The sequence below is a fragment of the Cervus elaphus genome, chromosome 14 (genome assembly GCF_910594005.1).
Source record: "Cervus elaphus chromosome 14, mCerEla1.1, whole genome shotgun sequence".
In the NCBI taxonomy this organism is placed as follows: domain Eukaryota; kingdom Metazoa; phylum Chordata; class Mammalia; order Artiodactyla; family Cervidae; genus Cervus; species Cervus elaphus.
The window spans coordinates 43,353,385-43,377,509 of record NC_057828.1 but is presented as its reverse complement, the minus strand read 5'-3'; the positions used below and the strand labels follow the sequence as shown (position 1 = coordinate 43,377,509).

At 46.1% G+C, this 24,125-nt stretch overlaps 1 protein-coding gene and 1 non-coding gene across 7 annotated transcripts in view; both read left to right on the top strand.

Annotated features, from left to right (window-relative positions):
• Positions 1-9,851, top strand: part of VPS13D (vacuolar protein sorting 13 homolog D) — a 266,265-nt gene extending 256,414 nt beyond the window's left edge. For all 6 annotated transcript variants that reach the window (XM_043924162.1, XM_043924159.1, XM_043924161.1 and 3 more), the window contains 2 exons: positions 6,575-6,815; positions 8,362-9,851. In XM_043924162.1, the coding sequence (XP_043780097.1) occupies positions 6,575-6,815; positions 8,362-8,493 (373 nt within the window). In that variant the 3' untranslated portion in view covers positions 8,494-9,851. The remainder of the gene's footprint in view (positions 1-6,574; positions 6,816-8,361) is intronic.
• On the top strand, positions 6,959-7,102 carry LOC122708408. The gene has a single exon (XR_006345188.1). It is a non-coding gene; the product is annotated as a small nucleolar RNA ACA59 (small nucleolar RNA).
• Positions 9,852-24,125: the final 14,274 nt, after the last annotated feature.

Sequence of the window (24,125 nt, the reverse complement as noted above, 5' to 3'; positions counted from 1 at the left end):
AGAAAGGGGTTTTCAAGAAAAGCACAGGAGCGCCATAATATACCTCTGACTTTTATCCTAGAATCCTAATTAAAAACATGCTTAAAGACCTAATTATTTGCATATTTTCCTCCAGAGTTAACCCCTTAAAAGGATCTTTAATACCTTGCTCTACTGTTCTAACTAAATGTTTCCACATTTTTTTCCAGTTAGACTCACTGTTTCACTTCTGGAAAATATTGTGTAATTACTTCCCGATGCCGTGAAAACCCCATAGAGTCCACAGTGCTGTGGTTACTTCAACTTTGTTCTCCCAGATCAAGTTGCATTTAATTTTTTATTTTATTCAATTAATTAGTATTAAAAAGATAGTTGCTGACATATGATTTAAGGTCTGGTACACTGTAAAGGCTTGGGTTTCTAATGAATCCAGTATTAACTCCGATATGTTGCAAAATTGCCATCAGTTTCCATTTTTCTTAATTTTGGTTCTTAAATAGTATTCTGGGTAAAAATGATGGTAAAGGGAAATTTGTTCTATCAGATTACATTAATTTTTCTCTGTAACTGGTGTCTAGTATGTAGCCAGACACCTCATTTTCATTAAAAGAAGAAGAAAAATGTACCTATTTCCAATATACCATCACAGACCAGATTACATACTAGCAACGTAAGCACTAGGGTAGTTCTTTACCTTTTCCAAAAACTGAGTAGCTGTCCTCACATGCTGTTTTCTTGAGTTTATTTGACAACTTGATTGTATTTTTTTAAATGTAGTTTTAGGAAATAATGTTTGTGAGGTTTTTTTTTTAAAGATATTATTCAGTGCTTTAAAGAAAGAAGATTTTAAGTTCTCTATCTCAGTTTTAATATTTTGATAGATATACTTAAATATATTTGATTTCCTTTGTAATCCTAAGCATTTTATTTTATGTGTTTAAAATCAGCATTATCCTTAGAAAGGAATTGTGGGCCTCCCCACAATGCCAACAAGGGGAGAGGAGGGTCCATGATCCAAAAATGTTAAGAACTCCTGTTCTGATTAGGAGCCTTTCTAGATGTTTGAAATTTTTAATTATTCAAAATTATTAATTATTTGAGTGTCTGTAGGTTGTGCAGAGGTAAAGAATCCGCCTGCCAATGCAGGAGACCTAGGTTCCCTCCCTGGGTCAGGAGGATCCCCTGGAGAAGGAAATGGCAACCCACTCCAATTATTCTTGCCTGGAAGAACCCATGCATGGACAGAGGAGCCTGGTGGGCTTGCAGTCTGTGGGGTCGCAAAGAGCTAGACATGATTGAGCACAGCACAACACAACACGTGTGTTCCATAAATGTTAAGAGCTCCTATTCTAATTAGAAATTAGGAGCCTTTCTAGATGTTTGACATTTTTAATTATTCAAAATTATTCTTTATTTTTTAGTATTGTGACTGTGCTAACAAAAAGAGTCCTTATCCATTAGAGAAATACATGGGTTTATTTACAGAGAAGAGGAAAAGGAATGAATTAATAGCAACAACTAAGCATCCTCAAGGGGCAGCTGGACCTGGGAAGTGACTCTAAATGACAGGGTTCCTGTATGTGACCTTGAAGGTGGTGCTTGTCTTTGGGAGAAACTTGAAAGTCACGCACAGGAGGCCCCTTGAGTCTAGGCAGCATCTTGAAGGCTCTCCCTGTGTCGCTGGGCCACTTGATCTCAGTCGAGTCAGGCTACACCCTTGTCCCTTTGGGTTGTGCACTCAATTCTGTTTGTCTGCTCCTCCTCTTTTTTTTTAATCTTTATTGAGATCTTTTTTTTCTTTTAATTCAAGAAAGTATAAAAAGGAAAACAAAAATAGCCTATAAACCCACTGGCCAAATTAATCCTTTCTCTTTTTGATGAAATAAACTCATGTACACAGTTATTAGGAAATTCAAAGAGTACAGAAAAAATCAAGAATAAAATTCTTTCTTGCCCCCTTTGTATGCATACTGTGATATTTGATATATATACCCTTCCTAAGAAACTGCATATAGAAGGTAGAACTTTTTTTATCTGAGCACAGGTTATACTGTTTATTCTTATAAACTGTATAATTATTATAACAGTATAATTTAATTTAGCATATAATTGTAAATAAAAACTGTAAAGTAATATATGCAATCTCAAAGCAAAAATAAAAAGATCAGACATTTTGAGGAGTAGGATAGAATTCATTGCTTGCATTTTCTAAACCAGGAAATAATCGGTCAATAATCATTGACACTCCTGGAATAAGACAGCTCCCAACTCTTCTGATTGTGAAATGACCGTAAAGTGTGGAATATATAAATATATAAGATATATAAATATTAATAGAGTTGATAAAACAAAAACAAAACCCCAAGAGAGTGGGAAAAAAAAGAAAATCAGTTGAAAAAGGTAATTGAATCAACTGGCAAATTTCTCTCCCTCTAAGGAGCAATCAGTTGGTCGTGAACCTCTTTCCCTGTGGCCTCTTAGAGGGACATACATTTCTCCAACCTGCCGAAGTGAGGACTTGTAGACTCACAAGGAGACCTTCTCCGCAGAATTGGGATAACTTGGCATCTGTTGTCAACGGAAGAAAGAAATAACAACAGCCACCCTGGTTGGGCATGTAGATTGGTTCTAGTCATCACGGTGGCCCCTCAGAGGAGGTATGGTGATCCTCACTCTACACATGACAGCAGACAGCTCTGAGCCAAGCCTTGTGGCTGGTGACAGACAGAGCCAGCTGTCACCGAGGATCGGCCGGTCCCTATGGCACACTGGCCGTCGTACTTGGAAACGACATCACTACCTGCCACAGAGCGAGAGGGCTGAAGCCGTTGTGGACAGCGACTTTGGTGTTTGTGGTCTGGGATACTGTTCATCGTAGCGGAGCTGCTTCTGCAGCGTTGAACCTTGCCAGGCTCGCCCACTATTAGAACCCGTCATCTTGGAGAGTGGTATAAGCCACGTGTCATAGCCTTCCTTTCTCTGAGAAGAAACTTTCTGAAGTTGGTCCCAAGGTAAAAACATCCTCTTTCTCTCCTTTAGGGAGAGTTATAAGTGAAACTTTTAACCAAAGTCTAAAGTTCCTGATTTTTTTTTTTATAGAATCATTCCTAGTGTCCACAGAGCACCAGATGTCTTCTCTGGTTCTCCGTATTTGAAGGGTGCGGCTTACCCAGAGGCTGTGTGTCTCTGGTCACAGTTTTTCACCCTCCCTCCTTCTGAGTTAATAACAGGTCAGCGGGTAGAAGGACACACTCAGGGTCCACCTGAGGCCACGTGGCTTTCCTTCCCACGTCATCCCACAATGGTTTGTAATGGTCATCCATTCGTGGGCCAAGAGCAGCCTACGTGATGTGAGGAGAGTGCGGGTGGTCTACACTTGGCTTGTGTGAGGCCTTCGCCTCTCAAGTGACACAAAAGGAAGGAGTGCAGGCCTTCTGCAGGGGACAGCCAGGCAGGGAGGGGCATGCCATGCTGTGACAACGAAGTGACAGGCGGCGAATGGGACGAGAAGTGCTGGGAGCACTCATGGGTTCAGCTTCTCTTGGCCCATTGAGTTTTGGTTCCTCTCTCTCCGTGACAAATTTGGGGTTGGTCTCCCTTACAGGAGGGGACCCATAATCTGGAGCTCAGTTTTAATTGTTCTTTGTTGTGGTTTCTAGATTTTGTGTGTGTTTTAATGTATGCTATTATGATGAAACCCAAAGCGTTAGTCGTTGGTTGTGAAAGTTCCAGGGAAGCGTTGAGAGGAAAATGGAGGGAGAGGTGGCTGTTGGCTAAGTCGGTGTCCAGGTTCTTGCTCAGACCGAGGGCTGTGACCCTGGCGCTCCAGCTGAGTCCCCACTGTCTCCCTGTCCCCTCCTCTCAGTTATACCCTTGGCTCCAATCTGCTTTTGGTTTGAAACGACTAGAACATGTCATGTAAATGTCCAGAACTTACATTAACTTCAGGGTATGTCTGTATTAACTTCAGGGTATGAATGGGCTCCTGGGCTCACGGAAGAGAGATATGTGTGGATTTACAAACCGTTCCCCTCCCCTCACATTTCTTTAATGGACATGAATTCTTTTGATGTTGAATTTTGGCCATGGATTTACTGACTTTGTGGTGGAAGCTGGCGGGTAGCATCATCTCTGTCAGATGAAGAAACTGAGCCACAAAGACAGCAACTGGCCCTGCTGGAGCTGCCCCACCCAGTGGGTCTCCCTGCCCACTCAGCATGTGTCCCCTCTGCCGAGTGGGGTGGCTCTGAGTCAGGCATCCCAGCTCAGAGCCACCCTTCCTCCTCCCTTCCACCCAGAAGTCATGCTGGCTGGACAGAAGACTTGCACCATCTTTGACCTCTTAGAAGGGAGTCTGTTTTAAAGAGGCCCACTATAGAAAGGGCTCTAATAATGTCAGCCACCCAGGTGAGGGGTATCAGAGCAGCTGCCCCGATGGAAAGACCTCAACCCTCTTAGAGGCTGTGCGTAAATGTCAGCATCAGCAGGCACCAAATGTGAGAGGGGAGGCGCGGACAGTGGGACAGAAGCTCTGCCTCCTATGCTGGACCCAAGGAAAGAGAACAGTGCTCAACTGGATTTTTAATGCCCATCCTGCCCTCGCCCTAATCATGGTGGCTGGCTCTGGGGAGCTCCCCTGAGAACCTGTTACAGCCTCAGTCACCACGTGCCTGGCCCACCTGTGCTCAGAAGCCCTGGGCCATTTTCGGTTTTTACGCTAGTTTCCCGGCAAGTTCCAGCCGGCCCCCAGTCCTTCCTTTCTGTGTCAAGAAGCCTTTCTCATCTCTGTCTGTCTCTTTCTCTCACCTTGTCTCCCGCTGGACCAGCTATCTGAGATTTCACTCGGCCTCTTTAAGTAGTGCTGCTGCCCCCTGGACACCATCCGAGCTGGGATGTGGGAAATTCTCTGCTGAGTGGCCTGAACACCAAAAGCTGCTGGGTATTTCTCCTTTTGGCATTCAGACTTTACAAGTCTACATTCTTGGCATTGCCAACCAGTCAGAATAGAACAATAAACCCCAATTTTTTTGTCATGTGAGGCTATAATTAAAATGGCAGCTGGAACCAGGCAGAATTTTAGTGAGTGCTAAGGGGGTGGCCGACTCAGTGGTGGGTGCTCAGGAGACATGGGCGGGGGTTGGGGGGTGGACTTTAAGAGTACATCAGCTTAGCCAGAGAGCTGAATACTTATCCAGGACACACAATGTGAACAAACCAGTGCTTAGCAGTGCTCTTGAAGGTAAGCAAGGAAGCATTCAAAAGTGGGGGTGGGGTTGAGCGTTTCTGGGGAAGCTTCAGAGAGAAGTTAAAACTCGTGAATCCTCATACTTGAGGAGGAGGTAGAAGGGATGAGGGATGAGGTGTGTTCAGAGTCGGGGGCTCTCTGAGCCCAGAGGTGAGCGGGGGCCTAGAGCCAACTTGGGATGGAGAGAGAACCAGCCTGTCCAGCTGCGGGCAGGCCTGCTCTGTCCCATCAGAGTTTGGCGACCGCTGACCCCAGAACAAAGCCATCCTGGGACCCAGTCCCGAGTCATTCCAGGGGAGCTGTGGCTCCAAGCAACTGCGATGTGGCGATTCCTCTCAGGACATCGGGTCCCAGGAGGCCAGGGCCTGACAGCCAGCCTGTCGTCAGCTCTTAGTATTCCTGCCGTCTTTCCCTGTCCCCCGAAGTGGCCGCTCCATTGTGGAAGGCTGTCACAAGAGGCAGCGGAGGCAGCCAGGCCTGGGAGGGCTGTCACAGCCGTTTCCAAGGGTCACTGCTCTTCACTGTAGCCCAACTGAGAGCTTTGACGCGCATAAATTCCCACTTTAAATCCGTGGCTCCGGGGAAGAAGATATTTCTTTTATTTTTTTCCTGAGTGGCCCCGAAGCCTCTAGAATTGATGACTGAGAGTTATGAAAATCAGGATTATAGCTTTCCCTGAGAATGCACACTTCCTAACAACTCATGGAGCTCTGAGAACGCGGCAGTGGCTTCACCAGTCAGTCCCCTGTCCCTCAAGGTGTTGAGCTGAGACCGGGTGACCTCTTATTAAAACCATGACAAAAAAGAAGTAGACGTAGATGTGCAGATAGAGAAGGCATGGCATCCTCTCACACGTCCAGTTAGGTGACCCATTTAATCCCGCTCCCCACTTCCACCTCCATCACCCCCCGCTCCTCCCCCACCCTTCCTTCACAGCGAAGCTTCTCAGCTGCTACTTCATCAATGGACCTTTCAAAGCATTGTGTTTTCTTCCTCTCTTTTGCCCAACAAAGCACTGTTACAGTTTCCTCTAAGCCTCCTCCTATGAAAAGGCCATAAAACTGTTTTCTCTCATTGATAACGGTCGGTCCTATTTATCAAGTCCCCCTGTGCTATGCATGCCAGCCTCGCAGCAGCCCTGAGAGGCCAATGCCACTTTTATTCCTAACTGACGGACAAGGAAACAGGGGCTCAGAGTGGGTGAGCCACCCGCCCGTGGGGCAGTGAGCGAGGGAGCCTGGCTGTAAGGTTGGTCCCCAGAAACCAGGGCCCACATGGAGCCTCAGCCCTGCCTTGAGCAGCAGCCCCGAAGTCCTACGTGCCCTCCTCACTCCCCCTCTCCCTCCACAGCTTCATCGCCGTGGAGAACATCGACAGCTACTGCGTGCTCATCTCCTCCAAAGCCGTCTACTTCCTGAGAAGCGGGGACTATGTCGACCGAGAGGCCATTTTCCTGGAGGTCAAATATGATGATCTCTACCACTGCCTCGTCTCCAAAGACCACGGGAAAGTGTATGTGCAGGTCACCAAGAAGGCTGTGAACACGAGCAGCGGCGTGTCCATCCCGGGCCCTTCTCACCAGAAGCCCATGGTGAGTGCACACCTGACCCGTCTCCCAGGCCCGCCACTGCCCTGCTGATGCTTCTCAGTGGAAAGGCGTTGCAGCATATGAGGCTTAGGCCTGGCTGCTGTGAACCCCAGGGGTCCTGCTTCTTAATCCCACAGACAGAAGGTGCTCAGTGTGGTGGATGGGTTGGTGCTGCCCTCCCAGCTTCACCGCTGCTGACCCTAGGCAGGCTGCTCAACACTTGAGCCCTGGTTTCCCCTCCTTACAGTGCAGGTAGGATTCCTGCCTCTGAGCAGCTGTGAGGACCAGCTGATATGATGCATGCGGCTGTTTTATTCCTAAAATGGGCCCTTCAGTGCATCGGATCTAAGATGTCAGAGCACATGCTGGCTTCTTCCTAATTTCCCCTCTAGAATAATTGGAAGCTAACTATTTTCCTGCACCAAGAAGCAATATGTAGCATAGGCCCCTACCCAGGGTAAAAGCTCAATTTATATTTATAGACAAAATTTACACTTTGCCTCCAAAGGTTACAAGATATTGTTATAGCAGTTAATAACCTGTTAATAACCAACATTCATTAATGGCTTACTATGTGTCAGACTGGATTCTGAGTGCCAGGCTGGATTCTTATAGATTATTTAATGTTGTACTGTTATTTTCCCCGCTTGACTGGTAAGGAGGCTTGGTGATGACAGGTGGCTTGCTCAGGGTTATCTGGCCAACACCAGAAGGAGCTGGGGTTCAAAGCCATGTGCCTGCGAGGCACCAGAGCTGGACCAGGTCACTGCTTCTGCTCAGAACTCGGCAGAAGCCCACTTGAGGGGACCCCATCTCCGACCATGTTCTCACTTGGAGTCTTTTCAGGAACCCTAGGTGTTAGCTCTGCTCATCTTTCACTTGGAATGCTAGGATTTTCAAGCCTGCATTCGAGAATGACATACCATTCAGAATGGCCCTGCTTATCTCAGTCTTTCTGCAGATCAGAAACCGCAACCAGCCTGATTGGGCCTCTCTCCCTTGACCTTCTCCCTGCCCAGGAATGTGCTTGGGTTTGGTTTGGCTTGTGTGGGCTCCCCTGGGGTCATTAGCTTAGGTTAGGACCGGTAGATTAACTGAGTTAACACCCAAAAGCCTGAGTATTTCCACTAGTTCCTTTTGGAGGTGGGGAGCCTTGCCCAGCTGCCCCTTCACCCTTTCAAGGCAAGCAAGCTTGCTCCATAAGAAAGGCCTCAAGGCGCTTGTGTGCTTTGAACATCAGCAGACTTTAGATTTGAGTCCCAAGTCTTTGTTCTCACTTGCTCTCACCTCAGCTGATCCTCACACCTCAGAGCACAGTGGTTTCTCGGTTACAAGGGGTCCCAAAGGTTGGGGGGTTGTGGGTCAGATGCGCAGTCACCCCGGGGCCCACCCCAGACCTCAGGTCGGCATTAAGAAGTACACCCATGCTGTTCAGATCCACAGTCAGGCTGGGAGCTGCTGCCTGGGCGGATTTCAGTGGCTCGCGTCCTGCGCTTCTGTTTGGTTTCCCACTGTGGGGGCAAGTTATTCATTTTGTCCTTTTCCTCAGGTCCATGTGAAATCAGAGGTCCTCGCTATCAAGTTATCACAAGAAATAAACTATGCAAAGAGCCTTTACTATGAACAGCAACTGATGTTAAGACTCAATGAAAACCAAGAGCAGTTGGAGCTGGACTCCTGAGAAACCCCAGCTGCCGGAGGGACATTCCCAAAGACAGACCCCAAACCAATCAGGAGGAGAGAGGCCCATGGGCTTGGCTTAAATTTGAGGAAACCAGAATAAGGTTTGGGGGATGATATCAAGAGGGGAAGTAAATACTGATGAGGGGGGTACAGATGGAACTGTGTTCATTTGTGGGGCAAGGAATTGCTTTAGATTATGGGGAGGTAATTTTTAAAAGACATCGGTTGAATAACGTTTGAAAAAAAAAAAGAAAGCGTACCAAGATCAATCTAATTTTTAGATTGCCCTGTATTTTGTTAACATGTATATATTGATATATATACAGCTGTGTGTTTGTAAATATATAGAAGCGTTTCTGAACAGGGACTATGATGTGTGTAAAGGATTGTTAACTGTAAAGTAATATAAAATCATATTGGATCTTCTATTGCACTAATTCTACATGTCTAATTCAGGGTACTGTCCGTGAAGAGGGATTCTTGCAAGTTGCAGAATATTATGTCTTAGTCTGGGAAACGAGGGTATTCACCGTTGGGTGCGCTGAGGCGAGGTGACGGGTACATCAAGAGTGACACCTTTGACACCTGCACTCGTCCAGGCAGCAGCAGCGAATCAAAGTGTCCAGATCTAGAGCTGGCCCTTGACTCAGATGCATCTTTTATTGATTTCTCCCCCAGTTTAGAGATGGTTCTTAGAGTGTCACAGATTATTTTTTATCTGCCTAAATCTCTGGCTCTCTCCTGACTGGTCTTGCCAGACTTCGAGGTGTGTGCTGTTAGCACACATGCACACACACCAGCATTACAAGTTTTTCTTGGGTTATTATCATAAAGGCCAGTCTGAAACATTGGTAGACTCTGATAACTTAGAAGGGAAAAAAACCCCACAGAACTGGGTAACAAATCAAAAGTCCAGAAATGTAGCAAAACCCACAGTAAGAATGTCCTCCCTCCTGAGCAGCAGTCAGAGGGGAAGGACCTGGGACTCTCTTCTTCCTAATAAAGCTGCAGGCAGACTCCCAGCTCTGCAGCCCTGGGGACCCGGTGACGGTAACACTGAGATGAGAAGGGAGAAGGAGAGAATCAGAAAAGGGAATGAAATCTGAGTATTAAAAAGCTGTTTTTGTAAGTTTGAGGCCAAGATTTGGCCAAAATAACTCTTGCCCTTGATTTTAAATTCCAAACAGTGGCAAGGCCTTGGAGTGAGTGCCCTCTTCTCCCTGGGTCTTGTTTGCAGGGTTTTCTCTTTTCTGTATGGAATAACCAAGTTGGGGAGGGTTAGGCCTCACTCTGGAATGAACGACTAGACTTGTGATTTTTAAAATTTTTATTTTAATAAATCTACTCAGTCTCTACCACCATGTCTAACATAGCTGAGATCTAAAAGGACCCAGGGGATCAGTGGATGTGTGGAAGGTTTAGGGGTTTATCACTCATGACCCAGATCCTTCCAAGACACAAATGAAGCTAATCTGTCTTTCTTCCCCCTCCTTGGGGTGTGTGTGTGGTGTGTGTGTGTCGGTGTGTGTGTGTCTGTGGGTGTGGGTATCTGTGTGTGGGTGGTGTGGGTGGGGTGTGGGTGTGTGTCTATGTGTGTGTGTGGTGTGGGTATGTGTATGGGTGTGTGTGTGTGTGTCTGTGTGTGTGTCTCTGTGTGGGTGTGTCTCTGTGTGGGTGTGGTGTGTGTGTGTGTGTGTGTGTGTGGTGTGTGTCTGTGTGTGTGGTGTGTCTGTGTGTGTATGTGTGTGTGTGTGTGGTGTGTGTGTGTTCAAAGAAACAGGAAGGGAGCTTTCATGCAGTGCTAAGTGCTTTGGCAAAGCAGTGTCTTCAAGGCTCTTGAGCGCCAGGATTTATGTATGGTCTTCACTGAACTCTGTCTTCGTGGACAGCAGGGTTGAAACCTGGCTCTTGCAGGTGTGTTTTGGTTGTTGGGTTGGTTGGTTTTGCCAGGCGGCCATTCTGGCACCAGGTGCCGCCTCCTGCAGGTTTCTCGTCCTCTTCAACAGCCTGCTGCCCTGCACCCCACAAGTGTGGCTTGTGGTTTTTGTCACCAGTCACCCACTGCCTGAGATCATGACCTCCTAAGGATGAGACTCTCAGAGGGTTGATTGTTTGCATCAGTGAGCCTTCTGTCACTTTCTGGAATGAAGTCACTTGGAAGTTCTGTTGGATTGATGAGCTTGGTGTTAGGATTATAAAGGAAATTTGCCTTGGGCCCCAGTGGCACCCAGCATCCTCTGCCCGTGGGAAGTTGGTTGAGGGCTGCACTCTGGAACGGTGCTTCCCAGAGATTCCAAGAGGGTGCTCAGATGCCCTCCTCCCGGCCGCCTTCTAATCTCATCAACCCTTGAAACAGTGGCTCAGCTCCTAATTGCACAACCTCCTCTGACATTGTGCCTTAGAAGAGGCAGATGTTAAAATTGGGTCCAAAGACCAAACGGGGTGAGGTTGGGGTTGGTGAGTGCCAATTTAGCTTCTCAAACTCCCTCTGCCCTCTCAGCCCTCATGCCAGGCGTGGGGTAAGGTTACAGGGGCTCTGGAGAGTTTCCTGGTTTGCCCAGAAAACATCCAAAGCTTTAGAGGAAGCAGGCCCCGGCTATGGCTGCTAAAGGCCCCATTTCCTTTAAAATCAGTGTTTAGCCAGCAATGGCCAAGACTTTGTTACAATAATTTTCTACTGATTTTCTTGCTGCCTCAACTACCCAGTTCCACTCCCAGGAAGAAAAATAAATTGAATCAGGAGAAACCAGGCCAGCAGAAAGCAAAGTCCCCTTGATCCCCTGACCCAGCACATCCAGCTACATCGCTGCCCAATCAGAGCTGCTTTTGTTCGCCCACCAGAAAGGCTGGCCGGTCCATGCTTCCTGCACCCGGGCCCGCTCACTGCCAACCTGGAAATGGAAACGCAGCCTCTCATCAGTTTGAGTGCCTCGCCCACCCGGTGGTGAGGATGCAGCTCGGAGTTCGGACGACTCTTGGGCCACTTTGTTTATAAGCCTCATCTGTGCCTCAAAATAGCATAGCAGCTGCTTATAAAATCCCAAAAATAAAGTTCTGGGTCACCACTGTGTGAGCACCCTCACAGCCACCAATCTGTTGCGACTCTAGAATCTGTTCATGTCAAGTCGTTCTTTCTCTTCCTGTGGAATAAAATGCTCTGTTGACTTCCAAACATGTTGTTTCCTTCTGGTTTCTTGCTGTCCCGTAGATTCTAGAACGGTTGCCGGTGACAAATGCCAAACATCTGATGGTGTTCACAAGCACACGCAGCCTCTCCCTCACTCCAGGGAGGCGGTTCCCAGGCAGCCCTGCACCTCGGGCCTTTGCCTAACTTCTTGTCTCCCGGGCCAGGCTTCGTGCTGACCGTGCTCTCCCCACCTCTGTGAGGTAACCAGTCCAGGCCCTGGCAGGATGGAAGGTGTCATGTCCTAGAAGGAGACTGCAGGAGGAAGCAGTTTAGTCACGTTCATGGTGCCTACTTGGACTTCCCTGATAGCTCAGTTGGTAAAGAATCTGCCTGCAATGTAGGAGACCCCAGTTCGATTCCTGGGTTGGGAAGATCCACTAGAGAAGGGATAGGCTACCCACTCCAGTATTCTTGCACTTCCCTTGTGGCCCAACTAAGAATCCACCTGCAATGTGGAAGACCTAGGTTCAATCCCTGGGTTGGGAAGATCCCCTGGAGAAGGGAAAGGCTACCCATTCCAATATTCTGGCCTGGAGAAGTCCATGAACTGCGTACTCCATGGGGTCACAAAGAGTCAGACGCAACTGAGCAACTTTCACTTCACTTCACAGTGCCTACTTGGTATTACTGGACAGGTCAGGAAGGCAGCTGGGCAGGCACTGGAGTCTGGAGTTCCAGAGATGAGTGCAGGCCAAAAGCGCAAGACTGAGTGTCGTCGTGCAAGTGACCAGTGGAGCCTGGATGGAATCTTCAAAGGAGTGGGCAGAGGGTGGGAGGGGCAAGGAAAAGAGATCCTGATCTGAGTCCTGGGGTCCCCGAAGCTTAAGAGTTTAGGCAGATGGAGTGGAGCAGCACCTTCCAGAGATGGACGTGTAGCTGGGAGTGTGTGGGTTCTAGAAGCAATTGTAGACACCAAAAGAAGAGGCTTCCCAGGTGGCTCAGTGTGAAGAAACCGCCTGCCAATGTGAGACGTGGGTTCGATCCCTGGCCTGGGAAGTTCCCCTGGAGAAGAAAGTGGCAACCCACTCCAGTATTCTTGCCTGGAGAACCCCATGGGCAGAGGAACCTGGCAGCCTACAGTCCAGGGGGCTGCAAAGAGTCAGACACAACTGAGGACTGAAACAACAGCAAGAGGAAGAAGGGAGCCTGCTGCTGTGGAAAGTTTTAAACATCAGATTTTAAATGTTTGCAAACATACAAATGCAAAACAGAAACATCATATCATATCTATGTTATAGCATATGAGGATAACCTCATGGATGTGTGTTCTCACCGTGCTCATGTGATTAGATACAGACATGGAACGCAGGCAGATACAGTCATATATCATTCCCAACATTTGTTTTCATGAAGTTGAAATCGTATACTTTTCTGCACCTTCTCAGTGTTACCTTCAGGTCAGTATATTGCTGTTCTCTTAAATGTAGCACAAGTGTTGGTGTGACTGTTGTGTGCAGACTCAGCGATTCCCATATTGGAGGGCAATCACTGCATTCTCAGGCCACACAGCCCAATAAGAACAGCCTGCGAGAGTCACCCTCCTACGTAGGTGCCTATGCACTAGTTTTATTTCTGGGCAGTAGATTCCCAGCAGCCAGTGGTCTCCATGGATACACACAACGTCGCTTTCCAAACTTGTTGCTGGGGATGTGGAGGGCTGTGGCCCATCTAAGTGCCCTCTCCTGGCACTCCTGCCAGAAATGTTAACCAGTCTGAAAGGCGTCTCAGTCACATCTCTTTCTTTAGTGAATTACCAGCAGTGAACCTGACCATCTTTTCATTTGTTGTAGGAATTTAAGTTAGGAATGGCTGTGGAATTATAGCAAAAGTCCCTTCGTAGCATCTATTATTATGACAGTATTGTTTCTTCTCCTTTAATTTTTTAAAAATGGGATATGTTGATAGATTTCCTGGTATTACACCACCCTTAGTCTCTTGGAATAAGCCCCATTTGGTCATAATGTTATTGTTATTCTTTTGATACATTCTGTGATTCTTTTTGCTGGTATTTTGAGTCTTTGCATCTTTATAGTGAGAGGAGGGTCTATAAGTTTCTCTTTTCATAGCATCTTCATCAGATTTTAGAATTAAAATTGTGCCGCCTTCCTAAAAGGAGAACTCTCAACCATTTTCTGTGGCTTGCAATACTTAAATTATGATAGAACATACAGTTCTAGTTTTCCAAAAGTTCGATGCACGTCGGCCGCAAACCCTTGTGCTGTGCTGTGCTCAGTAGTGTCCAGCTCTTTGTGACCCCCTGGACTGTAGCCTGACAGGGTCCTCTGTCCATGGGATTCTCCAGGCAAGAATACTGGAGTGGGTTGCCATTTCCTTCTCCAGGGGATCTTCCCAACCCAGGGATCAAACCCATATCTCTTGGGGCTCCTGTGTTGGCAGGCGGATTCTTTCCAGGTGGTTCCTGCGCCACCTGGAAAGCCCCAGGCCACAAACCCATCAGGCTCTAGAAGCTTTTTCAATGGTTCCCTTTAATCTTCATTCCCCACCCCACCAACGTGTGTGCCCTCTGCCAACTGAAATATTCAAGTTGTCTGTTGCTTCATACGTCAATTTTGGTAGCTTATTTAAAAATCATCCAACTCTCATGTTTTTCACATTTGTTGCCATACATTTATATGTATTCACCAAAGATTATTTTAATACCTCTTGTCTCTGGTCATTTCTCCTTTCTCATTCCTAATCTTGCATATTTTTACTTTTTTTTTTTCCACAACTAAGTTTTTGAGGAAGTTGCTGTTCTTTTCAAAGAGGAATTTGGGACTGGTTTCTCTTTGCTACTTTGTTTTTATTATTCTTTTGATTATACCTTTAATCTTTTGTTCCTGCCACCTGGCTTGTTTTGATGTATCTTTACTGTTCTTTTCTTGCTTGCTAAGATAGGTTTTTCATTTAGTTTTGTTTTTTTTCTCACCTATCTTCTTGAATAATGATGACATTTCAGGGTTATAAATTTTTTTCAAAATGCAGCTTTGTTTATCCCATAAATTTTGATATTAAGTGTTCTTAAGTTGCTTTCTGTGTAGTTTTTAATTTGCTTTTGATTTCTTCTCTCATCTAAGACCTACCTAGGAATGTGTTTTTAATTTTTAAATATTAAAAAAGTATCCTTAAATTAGCTATTTTGAATTTTACTGGTTTATAATCAGCAAATATAACCTAAAGTTTTCTACGTTTAAAAAAATCTGTTGTGGTTTCTTTTTGTCCAATTACTTGATCAGTTTCTATAAATGTTCCATGAGCATATGAAACAAAAATACCCTCTTTGAGGCTTGTAAAGAAAGATCAGTAAGTAGGTAGGTAGGATAGAAAGATGGATGGGTGGACAGACGATGGTAAGGACAGATAGGTACATACACACCAATAGAAGTTTACAGACTGTATTGATCAAAACCTGTAAGACTTTACTTATTTTTCTGTAAGAGAGCTCTGACCTGTGTCTTGCGAGTGGCCCAAGAAGCAAGTTCTGTGTAGTTCTTCAGAACGGCAGTGAGAACTTCAAGTAAACAAAGCGAGCAGAAAGGAGGAAGAAGAAAACACGGCATCCTCATTTAAGCTGCCTCCAAGTAATCCTGCTGGAACTTTAGAAGGATTTGATGCTGGAACAATGGTCCTGCGCCTGCCTACCTCATGCTCTCAGACAGGCCAGGCCCTGTGTCCCCACAGTCCTTACTGGTGTAAACAGTTCCCAGAGGGTAATGAAACTTCACACCTCAGGCTTACTCTGGTCTGACTCCAAAGCACAAAAAAGTTATGGGTACATTTTATCTTGGAGGAAGTGTGCAGATCTAGGGCTGCGAGGCCCTTGGAAACCCCAGAAGGGGGGGGGGGTGTGGGGAGGAGAGGGAAGCAGGAGGAGAGTGCTGACGACTCCCAGGGCAGTTTTAGGGGGAAAAGCGCTGCCTTTGGGGCATGTTTTCCTGGGACACCTTACCTCAGGGTTACACAGAGACTTCTAGGAAGTTGGGCCAAGCCTGCAGAAAGGCACCTCTCCATTCTGCTTGATGGTTTGTCCACAGAGACTGCCCATCGCCAGATATGTTCCCAGACAACACAGGTAACTGACGCCAAAGTCACTAAGCCTCTTTACCTCCAACAACAAGGAGGCACTGCCAGCCCTTGCTGTGGGTGTCTTCCTGGGGCCAGAGATATGCAGCGAGTAGGGTGATACTCACTGCCCTCAATGTGCTAGTGGACCTCAGGGTGGGAGCAGGGCAGGCTTCCCTGGGGAAGAGGCAGGTAGTCTGAGCCCAGATGGACTGAGAAGAGCGAGGGAGGCCAAGAGGAAAGGGTAGTGCACACATGACATCCTGGAGGTGAGAGGCTGCTTGGCCGATTGAGGAGCAGGATCTCCAGACTGGCGGCAGAGCAGTGGAATGAGGCTGGAGAGATGGGGCTGGGTCATGCTGGACTTTGTAAACCACATGGGGAAAGGTGTTTTGTTTTGTTCTGTTGGCTGCACCGTGCACCTGCAGAATCTTAGTTCCCTGACTAGGGATCCATCCGACCCGTGCTCCCTACAGTGGAAACATGGGACTCCAACTACTAGACCACCAGGGAAGTTCCTGGAGAAAGGTTTTAAGCAGAGGATTTCATGTAAGATTGGGTTTCCCCAGTGACTCAATAGTAAAGAATCCACCTGCCAATGCAGGAGCCTCAGGAGACGCAGGTTCGAGCCCTGGGTCAGGAAGATCCCCTGGAGGAGAAAATGCTAACCCACTCCAGTATTCTTATCAGGGAAATCCCATGGACAGACGAGCTTGGTGGGCTACCACCAAGGGGTCATTGAGGGCCAGACATGGCTGAAGTGACTGAGCACTTCATGTAAGATCAGCATCTCCAGAAATACCTCTCTGGCTGCAGAATGGAGAATGAGTAGCATGATTGAAGAGAGGAAGGAAGGCCACTGCAGGGGTCCAGGTAAGAAATGATGGCAGCTTGGGCCAGGAGCAGGCAGTGGAAGATGGAGAGAGGTGCAGAGACCTGGGACATGTTTTCAAGGAAGAGTAAATGAGACAGAGGGATTGATTTAGTATAGAGGATAAGAGGAAAAGAGGTATCAAGGGTCATTCCCTGGTTTCCAGCTTTAACCGGGTGGGCAGTGATGTGATTACCAAGGTGGGAGAATGCTGGAGAAAGAGCTGGGATGTTTATGACTGGTGTCCATTTACTGACAGTTACATATCTGTTGGCTCAGTGCTAAAGAATCTGCCTGCCAGTGCAGGAGATGCAGGAGATGTGGGTTCGATCCCTGGGTCAGGAAGATCCCCTGGAGGAGGAAATGGCAACCTTCTCCAGTATTCTGGAAGAATTCCATAGACAGAAGGGCCTGGTGGGCCACTGTCCATGGGGTCACGAAGAGTTGGACACGACTGAGCACACACACACATATCTGTTGAAGGTCAATTGAATAAATGAGTGTCTTAGGTTATGGGTATATTTAGTTTGTCAGTGACGTGTTGAGCAGAGATGGAAAGTAGGCAGTTTAGAACTTGAGAGAGGGTGACTTGCGGATAAAGCGTGTTTGGTGTCGTGGGAGTCAATTCGATTCCAGTGAGCATAGAACAGGAGAGAAGAGGGACTGGACCAGGCCCTCAGGACACCGACATTTAATGGGTGCGTGTGCGTAGGAAGGTGACCCAGTAAGGGAGACTGGGAAAGAGTGACTGGACACGTGGGCAGAAAAGTACAAGAGAATGTTCCCAGAAAGAAGACATGGTCAATTGGTTGGATGATGCTGAAAAGCCCGGTGAGATGCGTGCTGGACTTGACAAGGTGGAGGACACTGCGGTAAGAAAAGTTTTGTTGGGAGCGGAAGCTAGGATGAGAGGGTGAGGTGTGAATGGTGGGTTGAGTAGACACAGTGAGTGTCCTTTCTTGGGCAGAGCAGCTGGTGTATGGTTGGCCCGTGATCATGACACTAAGATGGGAGTGGCTGCCTGGCCATTTAATACCAACAATTAAGAAACAATCAGGAAATTAAGACTAAAGGCCAGTCGGTTTTTTTCTTACCATGCACTTGGCAGTTCTAAACAAGATCTGTGATAAAATTCTCCTTCTCTTTAACATCTTCAGTGGGTCTTAAGTTCTGTTGAGTTTTGATGATACGTACAAAAGCTTCAAGTTAGCACGTTGATCTTACTTGTCCTTACATACAGCTTGTATTCCACATGGGGATTCATTGAGAGCTCCCAGGTGCGCACTGGGTCCCCAGCACACACTGACTCAGCTTCACATCTTCATTTAGAGATGACGTTTACTGTTTTTGAATCATTCAGGCCTACTGGGGCACAGTTCACATCTCCCACCCCTGTGTTTCTACATAACCCTGCATTTAAACAATATATTTGAAGTAAATGATAATGGACAGTGATGGTAAAGGTAAAGCAAAAAGCTTGAATGGCTCCAGTTCTCTCATTCTGTGTAACCACTTACAGTTTTTATTGGTGTTTAAAATTTTAAGCAGTGAAACAGTGCAGACTATGAAGTGTAACACTTTTGTTTGGAAAGAGAAAATTTTAATTCACCAATGAAACATAAAATGAAACATCAAGCACTATCAATCGTGATTTATTAGTTGTTCAAAGTTTACTTTTGGCAGATGTATTGATTTTGTTAAAATCCACTTACTAGTTACTGGACAATTATTTAAATAAACATTTTTATATAGACCTATAACCAAAATAACCAAAATTAAAATCATTAAGTAAATATATAAATATTATATACATGTAAAAAGAGTAAGTAGTTGTGCTTTATTTTGTCCTATGATACTTATTTAATGTGACTGACATAATTACTTTAAAAATTCAATAAAATATTTTCACTGTCTGCATTTCTTGTTACTTCATTCATGATTATTACTGAAGATGATTTTGTCATATCGAGGAGGGGAGAGTTTAAAAGATGATCCGCTGGACTTCCCTGTGGTACAGGAGATAAGAATCCTCCTGCCAATACAGGGGACATCAGCTTAATCCTTTGTCCAGGAAGATTCCACATGCCTTGAAGCAGCTAAGCCCATGTCCCACAACTACTGAGCCTGCACCCTAGAGTCTGTGAGCTGCACCTACTGAAGCCCATGTGCCTAAGGTCTGTGCTCCACAAGAGAAGTCACAGGAATGAGCAGCCCATGCACCACAACTAGAGAGTAGTCCCCGCTCTCTGAAACTAGAGAAAGCCCATGCACAGCAACGAAGACCCAGTGCAACCAAAGATAAATACATGAATGAATTTAGATTTTTAAAAAATGGTCCTCTGGGTTTCGAGTACACCAGGTACACCACTGGCCAAGGTAAGGATCCTTGGGGATGTCCAGGTCTGCCATCTCTGCAAATAGGATAGGAGTTGGGTCTGACAACCAGGGAAACCAGATCGAGCCAAGGCCCTTAATGATGCCAAAAAGAGGAGCATCTTATTACTGAGGGAGTGAAACAAGGAGCACATCTTCAGTGCAGCCTGAGTTGTGGGAGGGAAAGGAAAATGAGAGAGGCAAGATCTAGAATGAAATAACTCTGAACTTGAACTTGTACTAGTTTAGAATGAACTGCTTTCCATCCTTTGCCACACCATGGTCCACCCCACACTAAATCCTGTCCACAGGGGCAACTATTTTCAACTCTTCTCCAATTTCTTCTCGTTTTTACCTCTGTTTTTTTCAAACACCATATTTTTACCACCTATTCTTGAGTTCTTTCCATCAAAGATGTTATCTACTTTTTTCCTACTGTGGAAGATTAGAATCTGGCTCTTTTCACCCCTTTACCCCCTGCCCCAAATACTTCACTGTGAAAAAGGGGACATCATTGCAGATCCTATAGACATTGAAAGGAGAACAAGGAGATACTATGAATAACTTTGTGCTTTTAAATCTGACAACTCACATAAAATGGACACATTTCTTGAAAGGCACAAATTATCAAAACTGACAGAAGACAGAAAATCTGAATAGCCTTGTATCTATTAAAGAAACTAACTTTGTCATTAAAAATCTTCCCAGGAAGAAAACTCCAGGCCTAGTTAGCTTTACTTGTGAATCCCATCAACCATTTAAGGAGAACTTAATTTCAATCCTGTACAAATCCTTTCAGAAAAGAGAGGAAAAAGCACTTTCCAAATCATTTTATGAGGTTAGCATTACTCTGATACCAAAAATGAATAAAAATTTTATAAGAAAACTAAAGATCAATGTTCCTCATGGACAGATGCAAAATTAATTTCTTAAGTTTTTAGCAAATTAATTCAATAAGTCATGAAACCCAATTGAAAATAAGCGAGCATCTCAGCAAACATTTCACAAAAGAAATATATGAAAGGCCAAAAAGCACACAAAAAATCTGTAGTATCCCACTCTCAAGGAAATGCAAATTAAGACCACAATGAAACACCACTGCACACCTGTGGAATAATGTTAAGAATTATGATGATAGCAAGTATCAGCAAGGATGATAGCAAGGATTGGCACGTGGAATTCTCATACGTTTGCCAGTGGGGATGTAAAATAGTGAAACTAGTTTGGAAACAGCTTGGCAGTTTCTCAAAGAGTTAACCATACACTCACCACAAGACTCTTCAGTTCTACTCGTAGGTATCTACTCAAGAGAAATGGAAATACATTCACACAAAGATTTGTGCACAAATGTTTAATATAGTGAAGTCCTGGAAACATGTCTGTCAATAGATGAATGGAAAAACAAACTGGAATGTAATACAAGGATGGACTTCTGGTCAGCATGGGACATGAACAAACTACGGACATGCAAAACCACAGGGATGAATCTTGACATCCTATCCAAACTTTAAAAAGATAACTGTGTCAGTGTTGTGGATGGTGGATGGGATGGAAATAATTGGAAGGTGAAGTTCTCCTTAGGGAAATATTCAAATAGTCCAGACAAGAGAAGATAAGGAGTTCAACTAAGGAAATGGAAAGAAGACAAGACACACGAAAAAAATCTACCCAGTATGTTGATGGGCATATATGCCTGGTGGGGGGAAGGACCACTTTTGCCTGACCAGAATCAACTCTTCCTGGATTGTATATAATCCAATTAAGTTGCCAATCAGTGCAATCCTATCCCTAGATACAGGGATTGGTTCTAGAATGGATACATGATCCAGTCAAAGGGAATCCAGGCAACTGGACAGAAGTTACCAATAAGAGATGGTTTCTTCCCACTGGATTTGAGCCTGTAAGCTGTGAGCCTGAAACTGCAGGGAACAGGGTATAGGGAGGGGCTGCCCCAGAGTGAAGCAAAATGGAGAGAGGCCAGATCTTAAGGACATCCCTTGAGGCCCTGGGTTTTGCTTACATCTGTTCAAAGGTCCATTTACTTGTGTAAGTCACTTGGAACAGGAAGGGTCTTGACTACATACTAGAAGATGGAAAACTGGGAGAGGATGGGCAGGTGACGAGTTTCATTTTGGACACATTGAACCTGGGACCCTGTGGAACCTCCAGTGAGCAGTGTTGGAAAGATATCTGAGAGTCATTCTTTTGGAGATGATGGTTGAAAAATACCTCGGAGAAGATGACAGTGCTCAGAGAAGGGTGTAAAGTGAGGAGAGACGTGGGCTAAGGTCAGATCCCAGGGGAGACCTGATGGAGGGACTGGGAAAGGAAGAGGAACCAGGGAAGGTCAACAGAGGGGTGATGATGGCAGAGCAAATGTTCTGGAGGGAGAGACTGGGCTGTGGTGTCCAGCTCTGTTTGGAGGTCAGATTGCGCAGGACTGAAAAGAAGCCAGTGCATTTGGAAACTAGGCCACAAGCGACTTGCACCCAGTGGTTCTGGTAGTGGCAGGTGTTGAAATAGGATCCAAGAGTGAAGCAGTGAGTATAGATCTTGTGTTCAAATTTGTAAGAGAGAAAGAGAGAGTGTGTTTGTTTCCTTTCAGGTGCTTTAAAAACTGTGGGGAGGGACTTCCCTGGTGGTCCAGTGGTTGAGAATCCACCTTGAAATGCAGGGGACTTGGGTTCAATCCCTGGCCAGGGAACTAAGATCCCACATGCCCCGGAGCAACTAAACCCACATGCTGTAACTAAAGAGCCATGTGCAGAAATGAAAACATCCCAGTGACGCAACGAAGACCTTGTGTGCTGCAACTAAGACCAATCTTGGCCAAATAAATAAAATTGAAAAAACAAAACAAAACAGCAGGGAGGTGGCATGCTTGTGGGTAGGAGAGGAAGATCTAGGGGAAGGGGATTGCTAAAGGGGAAGGGAGCCTGACTAGGGGTGAGTGGAATGGGAAGAAACAGGCTCTCAGAGGCCCGGGTAGGATGCCTGATAGCCAAGAGCTGGCCTGTTGCTTGAATCCTGTCCAGCTGTACTTTGTCACATTAACCAAGATGTTTGATGTTCTCTAGTTTTGTGTTTTGAGGCTTTAGCTCCCAATAGGCTATGAGGCCTCAGCAACCCCTGAAAGGTGGGGTGCCATCAGGGAAGCAGAAACTCAGGGGTTAACAGGGAAACCTGTGGTGTTATGGGAGTCAGACCCATCATGGTGGTGGGATGAAGCCTAGGACTAGGGAAGGGCCCAGGGTAGATGTCTTTGGAAGGCTCTTGGCTCTTTGTGTCCTCTGAGGGTTTGCAGCCAAGGGCCTTGGGTCAGTGTAGGTCAGTGAGGCTGGCCCTCAGGTATAAGAGCTTCCTGCGGGACAAGAGCAAGAACCCACCCTAACCCACCAGCTCCCCACTGTCTGTCTCCCACTGCCTCAACCTAACAGTGACCTTGAAAGCCCAGTGGCTGCTGCTCACTTGTGTCTCCCAAACTGCATGCACCTTCCCTCTTGGCAACTCTGCCTTGGGATCATACAGGAGAGAGATCCTGAGCCCCGTAATTCTTAGCATTACCGAGCAGACCCGCGCCATTCCATAGAAATAGACAAGTCATACACATAACTTAAACTCTTCTATGAGTCACATTTTACAGAAAAAGAAATTGAAAACGTATTGCATTAGTGATATGTTGTTCAGTCTCTAAGTCGTGTATGACTCTTGGTGACCCCATGAACCTAGCACGCCAGGCTTCCCTGTCCTTGACCATCTCTTGGAGCTTGCTCAAACTCCTGTCCACTGAGTTGGTGATGCCATCCAACCATCTCGTACTCTGTCACCCCCTTCTCCTCCTACCCTCAATCTTTCCCAACAAAATATTATCATTTACTGTGTAATCAGCAGACCAATTATTAATGAGATATTTTGCATTCTTATTCTACACTACATATTCAATGGATACAAAATCCAAAATTTTGATAATTGAAAATCGCCAACCATTTTGCAGTGCTTGATTGTATTGGGTCTTTCTTGGGCTTTTATTTAGCTAATGAATGAATACATTTGACACTTTGGGGTTTTAGTTGGGAATTTACATAGCTTAAATCTTAATTCTTTGGTTCTTCACTGCTTCTATTCACCCATAGCATTATTTTCCAATACTTTGGCCACCTTTTCCAATAGTAATCTATTCCAGTACTTTGGCCACCTGGTGCGAGGAGCAAACTCACTGGAAAAGACCCTGATGCTGGGAAAGATTGAAGGTAGGAGGAGAAGGGGATGACAGAAGATGAGATGGTTGGATGGCATCACCGACTCAATGGACATGAGTTCCAGCAAGCTCCGGGAGTTGGTGATGGACAGAGATGCCTGGCGTGCTGCAGTCCATGGGGTCGCAAAGAGTCGGACACGACTGCACAACTGAACTAAACCAATAGTATTATTTTAGTAAATGTTATAATACCAACCTACCCCCCAAAAATGTCTGGTGTGTGTTGTACTCCCAGCATCTCAGTTCAGACAAGGCGCTGTTCAGTGGTCACATGTAGCTTGGTGGCTGCCACATAGGACAGAAATGGATGGAAAGACAATCCACCATTGGTTGTTACACAGAAACACAAAGAAACGAAATGTCCTGCTCCCAAGCCCTCGGGGACTGCAGGCCTGGGACTTGATGCAAAGAGCAGGTTCCTGGAGCCCGTTCCTGGAGCCCATGCCTGTCCCAGCTGAGGAGCAGCCTTCACCCTTCTTGGCAAACATATCACCTGTTCCCTGTCTAGCCTGAGAGAGCCTACAGGGTCCCAAGACTGTGATTCCACCCGACTCCCCACCTGGACATCACCTTTTGGGATGGGTCAGGACATTCGCAAGCCCCCCAAGATGGAGGCTGTGCAGAACTGTGGCAGGGTGGCCAGAGGTGGTACCAAAGGCCACACTTGCCCTTCCTTGCACTGGATGAAGCTGAACCAGCCAGAGCAGGGGTGGGTGCCAGAGTTTGGACACAATCACTTCTGAAGGCTCCTCTGCCCCAGGCCCTCCTGAGTCCCTAACTGTGACTACAAAGGCCACTGTGAAGGTTCATGTCTCTGAGTTAAGGCCTTGGCATTTGGGAGATTTTGGTGGACAAAAAGCAGATTGTTGTTCAATCACT